General features: G+C 38.6%; 1 protein-coding gene across 9 annotated transcripts in view; it reads left to right on the plus strand.

The window, feature by feature from the left end:
- Positions 1–20,138, plus strand: part of PHLDB2 (pleckstrin homology like domain family B member 2) — a 219,377-nt gene that overhangs the window by 144,695 nt on the left and 54,544 nt on the right. For 8 of the 9 annotated variants that reach the window (XM_012810047.2, XM_023517840.1, XM_023517841.1 and 5 more), the window contains one exon: positions 15,573–15,956. In XM_012810047.2, the coding sequence (XP_012665501.1) occupies positions 15,573–15,956 (384 nt within the window). Of the gene's footprint in view, positions 1–2,368; positions 2,474–15,572; positions 15,957–20,138 lie in introns of those variants that run through there. The other variant, XM_023517847.1, reaches the window with a different exon arrangement.

Consider the following 20,138-nt stretch of genomic DNA (forward strand, 5'->3'; position numbering starts at 1 on the left):
AACATTTCACTGGGGACTCCAAACTGCCAAAGCATAATTTTCAAAAGATAAACACAACTCTTATATAAAGAATGACCAGATGCCAAAGATCTATTTAACTCCTTAATGAGGAAACCAAGTGGGGTAAGTCTGGTTCACTAAGCATAGTATCTGTAGTATTTTTAGCTCAACTGTGATAACCCCGGTGTTGCATCTGGATTTTTCTTACTTGTTCAATCTTTATTTTAAAACCCAAGGTAATTTTATTGAAGATTAAAGATTGACCCATAATTGTGAACCTCCAAGGACCTATGATGAGGTAAACAATCTACTTTGAGTCTAATAGCCTCCAGCTGCTATACTATTTGAGATGTCTAAGGTTTTTTTAATATAATTTTTTTTCCTTCTTTCTGGCTCTCAGCTGCCAATTCATGGTTTTGTTGTTATGCTAACTTTTTCTTTCTTTTTTATGATTTTAGAAACTAGATACCAAGTCTTGATTTAAAATATCCTAAATTAAGAGTTACTAAGTGCAAGTAAGGTCTTGAGAGGGTCCCGTGCACATGAAGTGTGTGCATTTTGTGCAATCCATCAGTGCTGGTCAGAGGTTATTTTAACATCCTCCCTTTGAGCTGAATTCCAAATAGGGTGCATTAATGGGTACAATATCTCTAGAGGGCTGAGATACTAATTATTTGACAAATTAGATGTCTTAAAAGGTAGAGAAATCATTATAAAGGTAGACAGGATGTACTTTTATTCACCTCATTTGACACTTGCACACCTCCCAATAATTTAGAGCTAGTGATGATCTCTAGAGCATTTTAAGGTCCAGGTCAGTAAGAGTCATCTCAAGAAGAAAAAAGAGAAAATGACAAACTTAAAGGAAATCCTACTTCTGTTAGGAGCATTCATTTGGTTTTGGTGCCGTATATCCGTGTTATATTGTGGAGAACCAATGGATTCCCACAAATTACATTGTTAAATCCCGTATTTTCTTTCTGGCTGATGACGATGATCTGCAGTGCCTTGGTAAACAGCACTGTCGCCATTTAGAATTATGTAGGGGCACACTCGAGACTTACTTATTTCTCAAATACGCTGTGATGTGGTGCCAGCGCTCGTGAAGCACCACGAAGTGAGGTTTTTGGATTTCTTACATACTCTACCAATATGGATTCCCTAAAGATAGATTGGCTTTCTTTCAAGATGTGTTTCAGTGTTTCTGTAGTAGTTGTGTGAGAAGGATAAGTGTCTGGGTCAGCAAATCCTCTACTGTTTGGAAGGTATGTTCTTATAGTTCCCACAAAAGCACTTTATGACAAAAGAATTTTAATCTGCAAGATGCCGGGACCACGCCCGTTTTGCTCACTGCTATATATTCACCTCCTAGCCAGATGACTAGAGGACAGGAAGCATTGTGTATGTGTTTTTGAAAAGAGTAATTGGATGTTTTCAGTACCCATTGTGACATTCGTTATGGCTTTCCTATTCTGTAGATGTAGGTTGCACCCCTGGTTCCCATACAACCACCATGCATTTTGTTCCAGGTAACAGTGAAGCTCTGTACAACAGAATGAGAAGAGAATATTTCAGCATAAATGCATTCTTTTTGCTTCCACAAAAAGGGGAAACTCTTCTCCAACTTTCAATTAAAAATAAAAAAGTTAAAAATGAATTATTTTTCTCTACTTTGAAAAATTTGTAGCATTTGTTCCAAGCATTGATGCTCTCTAGAGTCAGACAAAAACCAAGGCTTCAGGTCCCAGACTCTTGCATGTGTACTGCTGACAGACCATAGGTCTAATGTTTCTAAAATTAAATACAGATATAGTTGAGCATATTCATATAAGCCATTTTGATATTTTATAAAATAAATATATGCATTCTCCAGTCTTCCAAAGGTGGCCAGATACAGATACTATGTTAATGACCAGAGAGTAAACAGGTTGCTATTGTTTAATTTTGTAATTAAGAAATATTATTTAGGAAGTCCAGGGTGCAGTGGCTCACTCCTGGAATCCCAGCACTCTGGGAGGCTGAGGGGGGCAGATTGCTTGAGCTCAGGAGTTCAAGACCAGCCAGCCTAAGCAAGAGTGAGAGATCCTGTCTCTAAAAAATAGCCAGGTGTTGTGGTGGATGCCTATAGTCCCAGCCACTGGGGAAGCTGAGGCAAGAGAATTGCTTAAGCCTGAGAATTTGAGGTTGCTGTGAGCTATGACATCACAGTATTCAACACCAGGGTCACTGAGTGAGGCTCTATCTCAAAAAAAAAAAAAAATTATTTAGGAACCCAAGACTAGTGAGCATTATCAGGTGAAACTTAACTCTACTTATAAAGGTGTTTTGCTTCTTGCTACCTCCTCTTTCTAGTGACTCCTGACCCTAAAAAGAAAACAAAACAACTTGCTCATTCAGACCTTTTGGCTGTGCAGAGCCATACTGTACATTTGACAGGATTCTGTGTTTGAGTAGCAGAATGGACATTGTTCAGGTAATGCTTATTGTTGCTTAGTCATAGCATTAACCTTTCTTGGGGAAAAAAAAAAAAAGAACATCTTAGGTATTGCAAACTTCTTTGTCTTCTAGGTCAGCCTGAACCGAATCTCTTTTCTGATGTGGCCCTTCCCCTTGTTACATCCTGGCTATAGTTTTACTTTTTAAAAAAAAAAAGGTTGCACTAGTGGAAAGAAGCCAGTTAAACTGCAGATGGGATGAGAAATTTGTTTGCTAATCAAATAAACTCAGAGGCTCAGAATTTTTAAAGGGGTATTTAAAATGATGACTCTCTTCCTGTATTTTGAGTCAGAATGGCCATTGTTACATTAATTTATTTAATCTTCAGTTTCAGCCTTAGCCTTAAACTGAATTGTCTCTGTGGATCCTTTTCTTAAATCAAATGTTTCAAAAACAGCCAGTCAATCCTCTGCCTTCTTTTACTTCCTTGCCTTGCTGAGCTAGATCCTTAGTAAAATTACATACATGGCTCACATTATATTTCTGAGTTAGATGCTAAATTTTAAATTTTTTATGTTAATAAAAGCTATAAAAGCTGGTGCAATTCACTATACTAATTGGACAGCACAGAATTAAATTGATGATTCTGTCTGCTGCCTAAACAAGCTATTCATTCTCTAGGCAGATAGCATTTCTTTTCTTCTAAATAAAGTTAGAGTAAATTTATAACCCCTGGGTAATATAAGGAAGAATATTACCTATTATTAGATCACCTTTCTCTCTGAAAGGACTTTCTCTCTGAAAATAGCTGGCATTTTCATTAATGCCATCAATATTGAATAAATTAATCATCAGCAAATTAGGACTGACAGTTGTCCTCAGTTAACTGACAGTAGAAATGTTGTCACATTTCTTTTCTTCTTTAATTGGAGAGAGAGGTGGCAGATAAGGAATGGAACAGGAAAAATTAGCATTTAGCAATAATCTATTAACTTCACATTGGGGAAACACAGAACTAAGTCTTAGTGTAATTCTATATTTCAGTGGTTTATGGCAATTACTGTCAAAAGTAGGTTCCCCTGTGCTTGAGAGCAAACCTTAATTCTTGTTAGAGTGGCAGTACAAGCTGCTGCCTCTTGATGGTGCCACGCATTTAAAAATTCTTCGCAGAGTTTGAGGGATGTACGTGATGGTGAATCTTAGCATAGTTCTGCATTCTTAGGTTAACAGGTGACATGTAGACTAAAAAGAGGTCCTGCATGTCACCATCTCAGTTATGGAAGAAGTCTCATTCTTTATAAAAATGATAAATCAATACATGAGTATTTGCTTTTAAATAGGAAATAAAGCTCATAAATAAAATTTATAGAAAAAATGTACAAACTAAATGAAAATTGAAAATAAATTGATTATCAATAGGAATATGGGAGCAGAGGTATGTAAGGGAGGGCTACTGTTTCTTAATCATAAAGGAAGTCCCCATATTTGTTATCAGATTACCTAATAAATTAAAAGCTGCCATTTATTGAGCTACCTTTCATCAAAAATTTCTCATCCTCTTGATAAGCTTAGTGACCATGCTGCCTAATTCTTCTAATGTGAATTTCTCTTCCCTAGTTCCAGAAAATGTTCTGGGAATATTTGCTGTGGGGAATGTTTTTAAAGTTTAAGATTTTTTAAAAATCCAAACCAAATATTACAATAGAAACACCTTCATCACTTTCTCAATGGAATTTTTTTTTCAGCCACCTTAATGTGCAGGGTAAGACCTATTAAAAGGCATTTAAAAAATTATATATTTGATTTTGAAATAATTAGAGATTCGCATGAAATTATAAGAAATAATTCAGAGTGAGGGTTCTTTTTACTCAGTTTCCTCCAAGGGTAACATCAGGCGAAACTATAGTGCGTTATCTATAGTCAGGACACAGAACAGTCCTAATTTCACCAGGGCCCCTCAGGGTGTCCTTTCATAACCACACCCACTTCCTTCCTTCTTAACCTGTGATAACTGTTGACCTCTTCTCCATTTCTTTAATTTTGTGATTTCAAGAAAGTGACATAAATGTAATCATATGGTATATAACTTGTGTGTTTGGCTTTTGTCACTCCACACAATTGTCTGGGGATTGAGCGAGGCTATGGCAAATCTCTTCCCCTTTTTCAGGTCTAAGATTGGGCTCTGAGGCCAAAGGAAATGCCAGGGAACCCACTTCTCAGCCGCCTTCCTTCTACCTTTTGGAGTCTTCTTCTGCTTGTCTTCTATATGACGTACAGGGTTCTCATTAATAGATATAATTAGGGGAAGAATAGGGAAAAGTGTATCTGCTCCATCTTCCTAGAAGCCAAAGTCAAGATGATTAATTCTTTAAAGTTGAGAGCAGTGACTGCAGGGAGGAATCTTTCTGTGGGGCATGTTGAGAGCAGTGACTGCAGGGAGGAATCTTCTATGGGGCATGCTCTGAAAAATGTTGGTTTGGATAAATTGATGCTTTTTATTCAAAACTGGCAAACCATATTTCAGCTCGGGATTATAATTTGGATTTTAAGAAAAGACAGAATTTTAAGAAAATGCTAAGTAGAATTAAAAGGAACGCATTTAACATTTCTCATACATTTATTATTCTTTCATTCTGATTATCAAATAACAGAGCTGGAGCATTGAAAGGTCTTTTATTCCATCAGATCATAAAGTCCAAGGCCTAAGTCATGTTAAACAGAAATTATGATTTTATAAGTTGTCCTTGGCAGAAAGGAAAATATATAGACATATGTTGGAGACACTGATGGTTTGATTCCAGCCCACTGCAGTAAGCGAATATCCCAATAAAGTGAGTCACACAGATGTTGTGGTTTCCTAGTACATAAAAAAATTATGCTTACACTATACTCTATTAACTCTGTAATAGAATTATTAACATGTCTTAAAAGGTAAGCACTTTAATTAAAAATACTTAATTAGTTAAAAAAAAATGCTAACAGTCATCTGATTCATCCACCTTTTGTTGGTAGAGGATCTTGCCTCTGTATTAACAGCTGATGATCAGGGTGATGGTTGCTGAAGATTGGTAATTTTCTTTTTTTTCTTTTTTTGAGACAGAGTCTCACTTTGTTGCTCTCCCATAGAGTGCCGTGACATCACAGCTCACAGGAATCTCAAACTCTTGGACTCAAGTGATTCTCTTGTTTCAGCCTCTCGAGTAGCTGAGACTACAGGCACCTGCCACAACGCCTAGTGTTTTTAGAGACAGAGTCTTACTATTGCTCAGGCTGGTCTTGAACTCCTGAGCTCAAGCAATCTATCCACTTTGGCCTCCCAGAGTATGACAATTTCTTAAAATAAGACAAGAATGAAGTTTACTGTGTTGACTCTTCCTTTCATGAAAAATTTCTCTGTAGCATGCAATGCTGTTTGATAGCCTTTTACCCAGAGTAGAACTTCTTTCAAAATGGGAGTCAGTCTTCTCAGACCCTGTCACCGCTTTATCAACTAGGTTTGTATAATAATTCTAAGTTGTTAATTGTTGTTCCAACAGTGCTCACAGTGTCTTCAATAGGAATAGGTTCTGCAACTCCTAATCATTAAAGTTTTTGTCATGAGATTGCAGTAATTCATTTACATCTTAATAGTCATTTCTGATTCTAGTTCTCTTGTTGTTTCCACCATATCTGCACTTACTTCCTTCATTGAAATAAGTCCCCAGGGTCATCCATAGGGCTTGGAATCAACTTCCAAATAAGTCCCCAAAGTCATCTGTAGGGCTTGGCATCAACTTCTTTCAAATTCCTGTTAACACCAATATTTTGATATCTTACAAATTACAAATATCCTTAATGTCATATTGACTGGTTAATATTTCTGAGAAGATTTTCAACTTATTTTGCCCAGATTCATCAAAGGAATTATTATCTATAGCAGGTACATCCTTATAAAATATGCTTTTTAAATCATAAAACTTGAAAGCTGCAGAATAGATATAGTGTTGAGAAGCATGGAAACAGCATTAATCTCTTTGTATATCTCCATCAGAGCTCTTGGATGACCAGGTGCATTGTCAATGAGCAATTATTTTTGAAAGAAATATTTTTTCCTGAGCAGTAGGTCTTAACAGTGGGCTTAAAATATTCATTAAACCATGCTATAAACAGCTGTGCTCTCATCCTGCTTTGTTGTTCTACTTACAGAGGACAGGTAGATTTAGCATCATTCTTAAGGGTCCTAGAAGCATTGACTTCAACTTAAAGTCATCAGCTACATTAGCCTCTAACAAGGTTTAGCCTGTTCTTTGAAGCCAGGCATTGACTTCTCCTTATCATCTGGGAAAGTCCTGGTAGCATCTTCCAATACAAGGCTGTTTCATCTACACTGAACATCTGTTGTTTAGTGTACCCACTTTCATCAGTTACCTTTGCTATGTCTTCCTAATAACTTGCTACAACTTCTTCATCAGAACTTGCTGCTTCACTTTTATGTTATGAAGATGGCTTCTTCTCATGAGCCAACTTCTGCTAACAAATTTACCTTCTGCAGCTTCCTCATCTCTTTTAGCCTTCATAGAATTGAAGAGAGTTTGCTCTGGTGTAGGCCCTTACTCTGGAGTAGACTTTGGCTTAAGGGAATGTTGTGACTGGTTTGACCTTCTATCTATACTACTTAAACTTTCTTCATATCTGTAATAAAGTTGTTTTTCTTTCTTATCATTCATATGTTCACCAAAGTAGCACTTTTAAATTTCCTTTAAGAACCCTTCTTTCATTTTCTCTCTCCCTTTCTTTCCTCCCTCCCTCTCTTCTTCTTTTTCTTTCTCCCTCTCGCTCTCTCTCTTTTTCCTCTCCCTCCCTCCCTCTCTTCCTTCCTCTCTCCCTTCCTTCCTTCTTCCCTTCCTTCCTTTTTTTGACAGTGTCTTGCTTTGTTGCTGGGGCTAGAGTGCAGAGGGATCATTATAGCTTGGGCTCAAGTAATTCTCCTGCCTCAGCTTTCTGAGCATCTGGGACTACAAGCACATGCCACCACGCCTTGTTAATTTTTTTTTCTTTTTTGGGTAGAATCAGGGTTTTACTATATTGCTCAGTTGTTCTCCAACTCCTGGCCTCAAGCCATCCTGTCTCCTTGGTCTCCCAAAGTGCTAGGATTACTGGTGTAAGCCACTGCACTGAGCCAATAACTTCTTTCTATATATATAGCTTGTTTTCTTGGCACAAAAAAATGCCTAGCTCTTGGCCTATCTCAACTTTCAACATGCCTGCCTCACTAAGCTAAATCATTCTAGCTTTTGGTTAAAAGTATGAAATATGCATGCAACTCTTCCTTTCATTTAAACATTTAGAGCCCATTGTAGTGTTATTAATTGGCCAAATCTCAATATTGTGACTCTCAGGAAATAGATAGCTTTCAAGACAGGGAGAGAGACAGGAAATGGTAATAGCAGAGCAGTGAGAACATGTACAACATTTATCAATTAAGTTTGCCATCTTATATAGACATAGTTTGTGGTGCTAAAAATGATTAGAATAGTAATATGAAGGGTCACTGATCACAAATCACCACAACAGATATAATAATACTGAAAAAGTTTGAAATGTTGCAAGAATTACCAAAATGTGACATAGTGATGTGAAGTGAGCACGTTATTGGGAAAATGATACTGATAGACTTGCTCATTGCAAGCTTGTCTTGAACCTTCAATTTGTAAAATTTAGTAATCTGTGAAACACAATAAAGCAAAGTACAGTAAAATGAGGTATGCCTATAGTTACTTTCTTCACATTATTCTCAAATGTAGAGAGAGTACATGCCATTGTTTATTTTATACATAAAACTTTGTAGCCTGCTTTTTAAATTTTAGCACATAGTATATTCCATGTGATGTGTCTCATAGTTGCATTATAACATTTGCAATTGGTAAGTAAGAGTTCAACTTCCGTTTTTTACATTTAGACTTTCCCTTTTTTTTTTTTACCCTAGTAAATTCTTTATGCATTCAAAAAGAACCCTTATTTTTTAAAGAATAGGGTATCTTTTCAAATGTGAAGATTAGGTTTATATTTCTTTTAAACTTTTATTCAATGAAGCAAAATATTATATAAAATGTTAAAACTATTTTAATGGATAGTGTCTTGTACACTGTGGTCTTTCAGAAAAAAAATATCCTTTGGAACTTGGTGCAAATGTAAACAGATGACAAGACCATTAGATTTTGCTGGGTTTTCGTTAATGATGTGGAGTAGTAGTGTAATTTGTTTAACAGAGGGGATGCAGGCACCCGGCAGATTTTCTTCTGGAACAGTACCCGTGTTTCTCAGATGCTATGTGGAAATTACGATTATATTCATCACATGAATTTCCTTTCTTTATTTTAGAGCCAGTGCTTTTCATTCAATAGAGAGAAATATATTTTTCTCCTTACAATGTTAAGGAGTCATCCTTAATGGAAGTTTTCTTTCAAATGATATCTTTTAGTATTTTAAGGATGTTTGCATCCAACCTTAATATTTTTTAAAAGTAAAACATTTTATATCCTGCATCGACTGGTTTATTTTAAATGGCAAAATGATGCAAAAGCCATCAGGAAAAAGGACTAGGATATAGTTAAATGGTAATTGCGGTTGAAGATTAACTTGAATCTGCCTAACAAAATGCAGAGGTAGAAAAAGCAAGTTGAGAGGACATTCTTGGCTAAAAAGTTAACAGGATTAATTAAATCAGGTTACATTACTTTAGAGCATGTTTGTTGTAAGCAAAAACAAAAATAAACATTACTGCATCATATATGAGTATTATTGATCTATAGAATTATATATGTTATCAAATATATTACATGTATTACATGTATTAATAATGAAGTATGTTCAGACTTGTTTTATTTTTATATCTATTTTTAAAGTACACACTGCTTCCACAACAGGGAAATTACCAGAAATATAATAGTAGCAGAGGCAAGTGGGTTTGAAGGAGTTGCTGACACATGGGTGAGTAATGGTAAATTTTGAAAATAATCAGGTGTGTAAGGCATTGATTTATGAGGTGAGATTAAAAGAACTGAACTTTTTTGTCTGAGTATGAATAAGGGCAGGATGTGACAAGCCCCTCAGGCATTTGAATGATGCATGCACTTGATCGGATAGGGACACTCATGACTTCTGAAGTTGAAGGTGGAGGCAGGGGTGATATGAGTAGAAGCCTGGGTTTTGTGTTAAGGGTGAAGCGGCTGCACTGAGTAGGAGAATGGATTCTTTGGAGAGTAGTTCTTTTCTAGAAGCTGCGCCACTGTACTTAATGTGCTGGAGGACATATATATTGCCCTGTATTGGGATATGGGAACCAAACGACAAGATGCTTACCTACCCAGCCTACTGTGGCTACTTGGCAGGGCTCTACTGCCAAAGGCAGAGGCATGAGGGCCACTGGGCAGAGAATTTGGGGCCTTAGGGGAAATCTGTCTCTTTCCAGACTGCCAGAGGAGCCCTGTAGAAGTGCAGATTTTTTTCAGTGAGACATTTGGCTGATTAACACATTTTTTTTTCCTGTATTTCCTTTCCCTGAAGATAACTGAGTTTGGTTTTTAGGTTGCTTGTTAATCAGTATTAGAGGTAGCTCCCCAGGGCCCACAAGACGGTAGGTAATCTATTTCACTTTGAACTTTTGGTGGAAACTGTCTTAATTGCAATGGACAAACCCTGAGCACCTACGACCTGCCTGGCACCCTCATTAAACTCTACAGCATATAGTATAGAAAACATTCTTTATTGTCGGCCAAAACATCAATGTGTGGTGCAGATGCGTATACAACAGTGGTCACATAAGATTGTAATACCAGTTTTTAGTTTTCCTTTTCCATGTTTGCATACACAAATACTTAGCGTTGTGTACCAGTGGCCTCTGGTACAGTACCGTGCTGTCCAGGTGTGTAGGCTAACAGTAATAGGCCGTACCATGCAGCCTGGGTGTGGAGAAGGCTATGCCATCTGGGTTTAGGTAAGTGCACTCTAGCACAATAAAATCACTTAATGACACAGTTCTCAGAACATATCCCCACCGTTAAGCAACACATGTGTATATGCACAGATATCATATATATGTGTACATTTTCAGGACAACTCAATAAGATAGACACTCTGTAAATCTCCTGTTTCAAACTGGACAGGAAAGCTAAGTAACTTGCCCACGGTCACACAGGGAGCTCCAGAACCAAGCTCCAAACCTAAACAGTTGGGCTCCAGGGTCCTGCTCTTACCACTATGGTACCTTGGAGAGAGGAGGACAAACTAGATGAAAGTAGACAGAGGAGAGAAGTCAGAGGCTCAAAAAGACATAGGTCTCTTTCTCCTTTATACTCTCCTATATACTCCTATACTAGGGTGGGTTAGAGGCCTCTACTCCTCGCTTCCTGGCTCAGGGCCCAGGCAGATGGGGCAGCACCACCTGGGGCATCGCTGTGCCACGGCACAGCAAGCATGCAATGAGTCAGGCACTGTCCATTCATGCAGAAGTGACACACATCACTTCTCAGAAATCTGAGGACACGTCTAGTGTGGGTGGGGAAGAGAGAAGCCATCTTAGTACTGTGTCCAGAAGGAGGCAAACTGATCACAATCGCCCTAAAAGAGTCATCTCTCAAACAAATAGACACACGTAAGAGACTTTAGCCATTGTTTCTATCTTCCCTCCTGGTTCTCCTACCTAACTGAGATATCAGGATTTGTATGTGGAATCCTGGAAACTCTGAGTACTTGCTGTCAGCCCCACCTCTCTGAGTGAGCATTCTGTCACTCACTTTTAGACCAGAGTTCCTGACTCTTGCAGGTGCTCCTGGTAAATTTATTTAAAAGTTTATTTGGGGCTATTGGGATCCCTCCAGTCCTGATCTAAAGAAAAAAAAATGTTGGCTCATTTCTATGCAGGTACCTCACTTCTGTTCCTCCTAAATGCCCCATTTCTATGGCCACATACAAGTTGCTGATCTCTAAGCATACCATGACATTCCACGGCTTTATGCCTTTGCATCGGTGGTGCCCTTCTAGAAATGCCCCACCCACCCTCGTCCCAAGGGGTGGAGAACCTGCAGCCTTTGGGCCACACGTGGCCTTCTGGCTCCTTGATAGAATCCACATTTTACAGAATAAATCCTTTTAATAAAGGGATTTGTTTTGTGAAGTTGGGATCGGTCAAGGAGCCGCACTTGGGGATCTTGAGGGTGACATATAGCCTTGAGGCCACACCAGACAGACTCACATTTATCCTTGATGACGAAACTCAGATTTGCTTTCCTATAATTCTTAATTTTGGTATACTGCTTCCTCATATCTGTATCCATAATTTTTCTATAAAGCTCAGTTATCACTCATCATCTGTTTGTGCCTCTTGTTAAAGATTTGAGGGTAGAAATACTGTTCGTTTTCATCTATATAGCCACAGCACCTAACCGGACAATGAGTAACTTAATAGATCTTTGTTGAACTGAAGATTATAGAGACATTGAAACAGTACAATTATAGAACTAGAGAAGTACAGTTGTACTCACCAGTCACAATCGGTCCTCCTCAAAAGAAAAAATTCTCCTTTCAACTAAATCATATTTAGCCATTAAATATGGAGCCTTTTATTTTAAATAATAAATGACCCACCGTGTTCATTTAACAAGAGGATTTTAATACAGCTCTCGCCTGTGTTTGAGTGTCAGCCGTTGGTTTTCTGCAGAATACCTGTCTGTATTCAGGCAGTATACAGAGTGCTGTAGTCTAAGCTGCTGCTGGATACGAAGGGTTGTGTGGGTTTAGGAGATGGATGGTCTCCTACTCCTGAGGGCTATGAAGCTGTGTGGGCAGTGCCAGACACATTCCTCTGAAGATGGAAGAAAGCTCTGGGATCAAAAAATACCATTGTCCCACGACTCTTTGTTTTTCCCTTTAACCTCTAAGGGAAAAAATTGTGCACCATTTTCTTCAGGTATATTTTCGAAGATCCCGTGGCCCTTTCATAGCTTCGTTTAAAATATGTGGGACATAGAAAAGGAAAAATGGGAAGGGAGAAGTATTTAAAAATGTTTTCAGAGTAATCTGATTCAAAGTGACGTGCTTTCTAAATTCTTAGCACCAATGTTTTGGTGCATTTAGGTAGTTAAGCTCTGGACTGGTGGCCTTGCAAGAGAATTTATAGTAGATTGCTGGTTTGGAAAGGTAGGTAGGATTTAGAAATCTCCAAAAGAGCCACTTCCAGACTTAGCAGACTGCTAAGTGAAGCTTCACAAAAAAAAAAAAAAAATGAATAAGTTTTAAATAGGGGGCCAGACATATTGGTGTTATGAATGGACGGGGAAAAGATTTCAAAATGAAGAGAGATGAAGGGAGAATTATCTTAGAGTAAATTTCCGTTCAGAATTTTCCTTAAAAGGCTTCTTGTAGTGATTTCTGAAATGCCTTGCAGATTTTCTTCTGACACACTTCTTGGTATCAGTTTATTTGTCTTTGGTGCAGCTTTTATGGGGCCAGTGTGTCTCGGTGCAGCCAGAATTTCTGTAAAATTTGTGGGCAGCCAGGCTGCATGTGTGTGTGATTCAGGCTTGGACGGATTGGCTGTGAATGGGGTGATAAGAATAGAGAGACACACATACCAGCAGACCAAACTTCCTGTGCACAAGCCTTTGAATACTGTGTTTCACTCTCTGAAATAGCATTCATCTCAAGGATGGGATCATTTATTCCCTCTGGAATTAAGCAATACCATTGGCAGCAAAAGAAACTATTTTGGGAAGGAGATGTGGGAGGAATTTTGCTAGGTATTCCAGGCTAGGCAGAAGTATTACACCTTTCATGCTTTTGAAGACTGCCCTGTTCATTAGAGCCCTGGTAATTGGAAATTGACAACTTTTAGATACTCCAAATATAAATTAATGTCAAGGCAAACTTATACATATTATTATGATCTACAAAGATGAGTAAAGACTGCATTTAGATGCTTCAACTTCCTCAATGGCAGAAAAGGAGCTTTTTTAAGGTGATTGTCCTCTAATATAGATGCTTTTGAGAGGAGTACAATTTAATATCTTGTCTCTGCCCCTCTCTTCACACATGTCCACAGTTTGTTTTTGCAGAGTCTCATGTAGACTTAGTTCTAGATGGTTTAAAATAAGGCAATGAAGGATGTGTCCCCCTACTCCCTCCCCATAAAGCTGAAGAGGGTAGGGCTTAGCAGCTGGTGGCAGCTGCAGAGATAAAAAGCACCAGGGCCCCTGGGTGGACAGGGTGCAGCAGAGCCCGGGATGAGGGTGTGCAGTCATGAGTGCCTGCCCTGGGAAGAGGCCATGAGGACGGAGCTGCAGCTGGAGTCCAGACGTTCAGGAAGTGAAAGGGAGGTGCGAGCTTATAGCAAGTAGTTAAAAAGTCCTTTTGATCAAGCTCTTTTATTGGGAAGGGGTTACTTTAGAGAGCAGATATAAGTCGGGTATTCCTTTAATGACTTGTCCTTTAAGTAATGAATTTAATAGAACACAAGGAGTTGTGTTTGTGTGTTCCAATTTGACATTTCTACTTGTTACTTCAGCTAATAAAGAGCTCACTGTCTTCTGAATTTTGTGTTTACAAATTAACTGCAATTGAAATGAAAACAGCAGCCTGGTGCTGCTTAATATTTTCTATTTTGTTACTGATCAGCTTGGAAAATCTTTTTGTTACTGATCAGTTTGGAAAGTCTTTTTTCTATGGAGGGCTTTTGGCATCTCTTCTCAATACAGTAAATGTAATCACAACAGATGGTTTTGTTTTTAATTCTTTTCCACCTTGGCATTAGAATTAATGTGAAGGGTAAAGATGCTGAGGTTCCCTCCCTTCAATGACGCTGCGTAGGCTTAGGAGAAGCATTTTGTCAGTTATATTCTGACAAATATGTAGTTAATTTATTTAAAGTTAAATATCATGAATCTCTACCTTTGTTGCATGGAGAATCTGGTGAGATATTAATTAGTGGTACTGTTACAGGCATCAGTGGCCTGGATACTGATTTCAGAAGAAAAACAAATGAACTATTATTTTATTTTCTAGTTGATATATATATATTTTTAAGACAGAGTCTCACTTTGTTGCCCTCAGTACAGGGCTGTGGCATCACAGCTCACAGCAACCTCAAACTCTTGGGCTCAAGTGATTCTCTTGCCTCAACTTCTAGAGTAGCTGGGACTACAGGTGCCCACCACAGTGCCAGGCTATTTTTATTTATTTAATTTTTTATGGTTTTTTTTTTTAATTAAATTATAGCTGTGTACATTAATGCAATCATGGGGTACAATGTGCTGGCTTTATATACAATCTGAAATATTTTCATCAAACTGGAGGTCTCTCTCTGGCTCAGGCTGGTCTGGAACCTGTGAGCTCAGGCAGTCCACCTGTCTCGGCCTCCCAGAGTTTATTTTCTAGTTAAATGAATCCAAGTTTTCATGATCTCATAATTTGAACTATATTGATATCTAACTGGACTTGATGTGAAATGATCTTCCTTTTAGTGAACACCTCCTACAGTTTTATGGGTTTAATTACTCATAGAAGAAATTAGTGAAAAAGATCTTTCCATGGTTTTTGGCATATTCAGAAAATTCAGAAAATTTTGAAGCATTTCAAGAATAAAAAAAAAACAGAAGACCTAGCCCTTTTAAATGAGAAGATTCTTTAGAAAGCTTTTTTGTTTTGTGTGTTTAACAGTAGAATAATATTTCTACAGGAGGTTAGAGAATTCATTTTAAGCTCAAATGTTAAGTCTGTAGAGATGAAAGAGCAAGATACTGTTGAAGGTAGAGAAGTAGAGGATGCGAAGGAGGATGGATAGAAGATGGAGGCTGAGGAAGCAACTTCCAAGTGTTTGGAGAATTGACGAATCAAGAAGATGCTCCCTGAGTGCTGATATGTGCTAGGGTCAGGCCTGGGAAGAAAGTGAGAACCGAATTTGGGAGGAAAATCAAGCATCATTAACCCCTGTTTCATCTGGATTTTTAAATGCGTCCATAAAAGATGATGGAAAACCATCCCCAGCCAACCGTCTGTGGGCTTATGTGTGGAATTAAGTTGCCAGTCCTCCCAGCCTTCTCAATCTTTTTGTTGGGAGTTGTCCATTTTCCCAAACTCACTTTCCCCTTCTCTCTGTGTTCTAGGAGAGACAACGTCTGGAGACCATCCTCAGTCTGTGTGCTGAGTACACAAAGCCTGACAGCCGCTTGTCCACTGGCACCACGGTGGCAGATGTGCAAAAAATCAACAAGGAGCTTGAGAAGCTGCAGCTGTCTGATGAGGAGTCCGTGTTTGAAGAAGCCCTGGTGAGCCCTGACACAAGGTACAGGTGCCACCAGAAGAGCCTCCTCCGTGATGGGGACTCTGCAGGCTTTGGGAGCCTTAGTCAGAGCGGTGCCAGCTTCCTGGCCCCCAGGAGCATCAGGAGTGATGAACTGCTCAGTGAGCTCACCAGGACTCCCCCCACACCATCCTCTGCCTTCCTGAAAGCTTCCAGCGAGTCCTCTTACCTAAGCATCCTACCTAAGGTAATGCCGGTTGAGCTTAGAGACTAGGGTTCAGAGCCCGGGGTTCTGCACATGCTTTGGCCTGGAACCTAAATCATGCTAATTTTCCAGAATGTTTTCAGTGAAGCTTCAATTTAAGAGGCCAGTAGCTGAACAAGGTGGAACAAATTAGGGTGTTTACTGTGGGAGTAACAAATTGCATCCTAATGAATGTAGCAGCACAGAAGAGTAGAATAAAAAGAAAACTCTTTTCTCACTGCCCCCTTCCATTTGTGTCCCTGAGAGGTAAACAGGTGTCAAACAGGTGTTGCAGGCACTTTACCTGCCTTCCTCCTATTTCCTGGGCATGTATAGCCATCTGCAGTAGCATGGGCCCACCTAATGTCCTGGGCATTTGCATGTTAGTATACACACCTCTGCTGCATTCTTTGTAATGGTTGAGTGGCATCTTTTGTTTGGAAGTACCATTTAAATAGATTCCATTTTTTTGTTAATGACCTCCTATGTTAACCAATACTCCAAGATTATATATATATTTGCACCATTCTGCGAATCTATCTGCAAGATCATTGCTTGGAGAGTTCGTATTCATTTGACATATTCCAAGTCATACTCTCAAAAGACCAAATTTTCAGGCAACACTTTCCCTGACAGTTTATGTGCTCACTTTCTTTTCTGGATACTTGCCAAAGTTTCAGATTATCGGGATTTTCTAATTTCTGAAATTGATGGGTCTTTTACTTGCTTTTCTTTAATTATGCATGAAGTTGGGCATCTTTTCATATTTTTAGTTGTTATTTGTGATTTTGACACATTCATGTTCTTCACTCATTTTGTAATTGTTTTGTCTTGTTTTTTGCTAAGCAGGAAGAGCTGTTTGTGGTAAGAACATTAGCCTTTTATCATGAATTGTCTTTTCTTTGACTTTATGATATTTTGGGGACGCAGAGAGATTAAGATTTATTTGCAGTCATAATTATGTATTACTTAGTCTTTTAGTACATTGGTTTAAAAAATGTCTTCCGAATGTGAGGATTTCTTAAATGGAATTCGAGGAAAATCTCTTAGTGTTTTGTCTGGGACAGAGTCTCACTGTATTACCCAGGCTAGAGTGCCATGGCCTTAGCTTAGATCACAGCAACCTCAAACTCTTGCGTTCACGTGATCTCCTGCCTCAGCCTCCTGAGTAGCTGGGACTACAGGTGCCCACTACAATGCCCAGTCATGTTTTTCTTTTTTGATAGAGGTAGGGTCTCACTCTTGTTCAGACTGGTCTAGAACTCCTGAGCTCATAGGATTCTCCTGCCTTTTAATTTAATACAACAATTTTTTTTTTTATTGTTGGGGATTCATTGAGGGTACAAAAAAACAGGTTACACTGATTGCGTTTGTTAGGTAAAGTCCCTCTTATAATCATGTCTTGCCCCCAAAAGGTGTTTTTTTTCCTACGAGAATTAAAAAAAATCCCCCTCCTCTTTTCTCTTCTCCCCGTCTCAACTCTCCTTTTTTCTCTTCTCCTTCTTTTTCTTGTTTTGAGATAGAGTCTTTCTTTGTTGTCTGGCTAGAGTGCGGTGACTGATGCTATCACTGCAGCCTCAAACTCCTGGGCTCAAGTGATCTCCCTGCCTCAGCCTCCTGAGTAGCTGGGACTACAGGTGTACACTTTTATTTAGGCTGATCTCCAACTTCTGAGTTCAAGGGATCCTCCTGCCTCAGCTTCCCGGAGTATAAGGATTATAGGCATGAGCCACCCTGCCCAGCCCCCACATATCTTTTATAAAAAGGATTTGAAGGAGCTTATAATAAAAGATATAAATTAGAATTAGGACTAGAATTAGAACACCAAAAATAGGAGGAAAACTCAGGTTCCATAATCACAAGGTAGATATATTTATTGAGGAATAAGTAAGATTAATTTATTAATTAACTCTTGCCCTTAAGTTCAACTGTGAGAGTCTTTAGTTAGTCTTTTGCAATAAAAGAAGGACAGGAACTTTACCCTGGAAGCGGAACTTTACCCTGGACGTGAGAACAATGCAATCTAAAAATTGTACCCTCATATTAATTTGATTTAATTTTTAAAAATTCAAAAAAAGAAAGAAAAAAGAAGAGAAGGACATATACTGACTTTTTTTTTTTTTGGTGCAGTTTTTGGCCAGGGCTGGGTTTGAACCTGCCATCTCCAGCATATGGGGTCAGCACCCTACTCCTTTGAGCCACAGGCACCACCCCATATACTGACTTTTAAGAGAGACATTATTATGGTGCTAAATTCTGGCAGGAATTTATCACATGGAGCATTATTCAGGGGAGTTTGTATGGTGCATGTTTTGGATTTTTTTGGTTTTGTTTTGTTTTTTACTTATTTGGCAGCAACAGGTCTTTTACAATAAACATTTCTGGTCAGAAGTCCTTAAATATCTGCTGAGTTCTCCTGTTATACATCAGGACTCTAGACTGTTAAGTACATGTTGGACATCAGTCCTCTCTTTTTTCTGATGACTATGTTTACCTTACTAATTCTCAATAGATAGTAATTCTGAATAGGACAGCTATCTCTATGGCCAGAGAGTTGTACTTGGTAGAAACTAGGATGGGAAGGAGGAGAAGGAGGCCAGGAACTACCAACAGTTAAAATTGTTCAGGCAAGTAAAGGGCCCATCATTTGAAAATTTTACCTGTTGTCATCAGCCATTGTGCTTCTTTAGAAATCCTTGGCTTCTTTTTGATCTTAAACCTTTTCGCATTTCTTCTTTTATGAAGATCTGCCAATCTTCTGTTAACAACGTTCAGCTGTGTGCTCTCTCTAAAGAGTATCTTTTGGGAAATGGGTTCTCTCCTAGAGAGGGCTATGACAAGCTATTGGTCTGTAAACAAGCAGGTTGTGGCAGATCATGTTAGTTGCTCAGATATGTTCTTGGGAGACTAGAAGAACTCCAAAACTTAGGGCAACACCAAGAGTTGTTCCAAGAGATGGAGGCCGGAAACATCAGGAGCCATATGGTAACGTCAAACACCTGGGTTACCAGACAGCAGCTTAGATGGATTGTAGACAAGAGGATGAGAGGTGCCAAGGAATGAGCTTCTCATTGATTACTTTTTGAACACAGACTTACATTAACACCTCTCCCCCATCTCTGTGGGGGTCACCTCAAAGATGGCATAGTAGAGAATGCCCATAGGTATGTAAAGCGCTTATTAAAACATGTTACTATGAAAGTGGATTCCTTTGCATTACTGTTAAAAAAAATAATCCCAGAGATATTAAAATGAAGGGTATATGTTGCAAATTTCAACCCTTCTGTCTCTGTTAAACCAAAGCTATTTAGTGACTACTACATCACGGCTCGCTATTGGTTTTCTTTATTTGGTCAATAGATGAGATTACAATATCCTCACTCCATTCTATCCCAACGCATTCCATTTTAGAATACCTCTTGAAGATTTTGCTTCTTACAAATAACTCCTTTTAGAGTACTAACTTTTCCTAGATGGCATGTATTTCTATAAACCACCTCTTAAGTTGCCTATTATTAAGTATGCATATTGTGTTAAACTTTCTAAAAACTTGATTTACGCCAGAACTTATAATTCCCTCCATTAAGAATTTTCACTCCCTACTTGGTTACAGTTACACAGGTTGTTCAGTTGTTTTGTTTTTAATGCTTTGCTTCCACCTGTGAGGGAGATATTTTTAAACCACGTTGGGTGTAGAAACCTAATATGTAATCTTGACCCAACAGGATACTGGCCTTCGTGAGGCTTTCCTGCTAGGATTACTCCTTGGTGATTCTGGAATGCCATTCAGTGTCACAGGCATTCCCCGCAGCCTAAAAGAGGCACCTAGGTATTTAGACAATGAGCTTTAATGTCTGTGATTAAAAAGGTCAGCAGTTGGTTTATTAGTTGATAAGATATTGGATTTAAGATGATTAAAAAAGTAAATGTCAGAGCTTGGAATACCTGCATACCTTCGTTCTAACCAGCTTGAGATGCTAAATTCCCAATTAATTAGCAATCTCATTAAGCAGCTGCCCAATAGGCTATAGAGTAAAGAATATGTGAACATGTCATGACTACTTCTAACAAAGAAAGAAAGAAAGAGGGCGGTGCCTGTGGCTCAGTGGGTAGGGCACTGGCTCCATATACCAAGGGTGGTGGATTTGAACCCGGTCCCAGCCAAACTGCAACAAAAAATAACCA

Source organism: Otolemur garnettii, unplaced genomic scaffold (assembly GCF_000181295.1).
Source record: "Otolemur garnettii isolate 467f Iridium unplaced genomic scaffold, OtoGar3 scaffold00122, whole genome shotgun sequence".
NCBI classification, from domain to species: domain Eukaryota; kingdom Metazoa; phylum Chordata; class Mammalia; order Primates; family Galagidae; genus Otolemur; species Otolemur garnettii.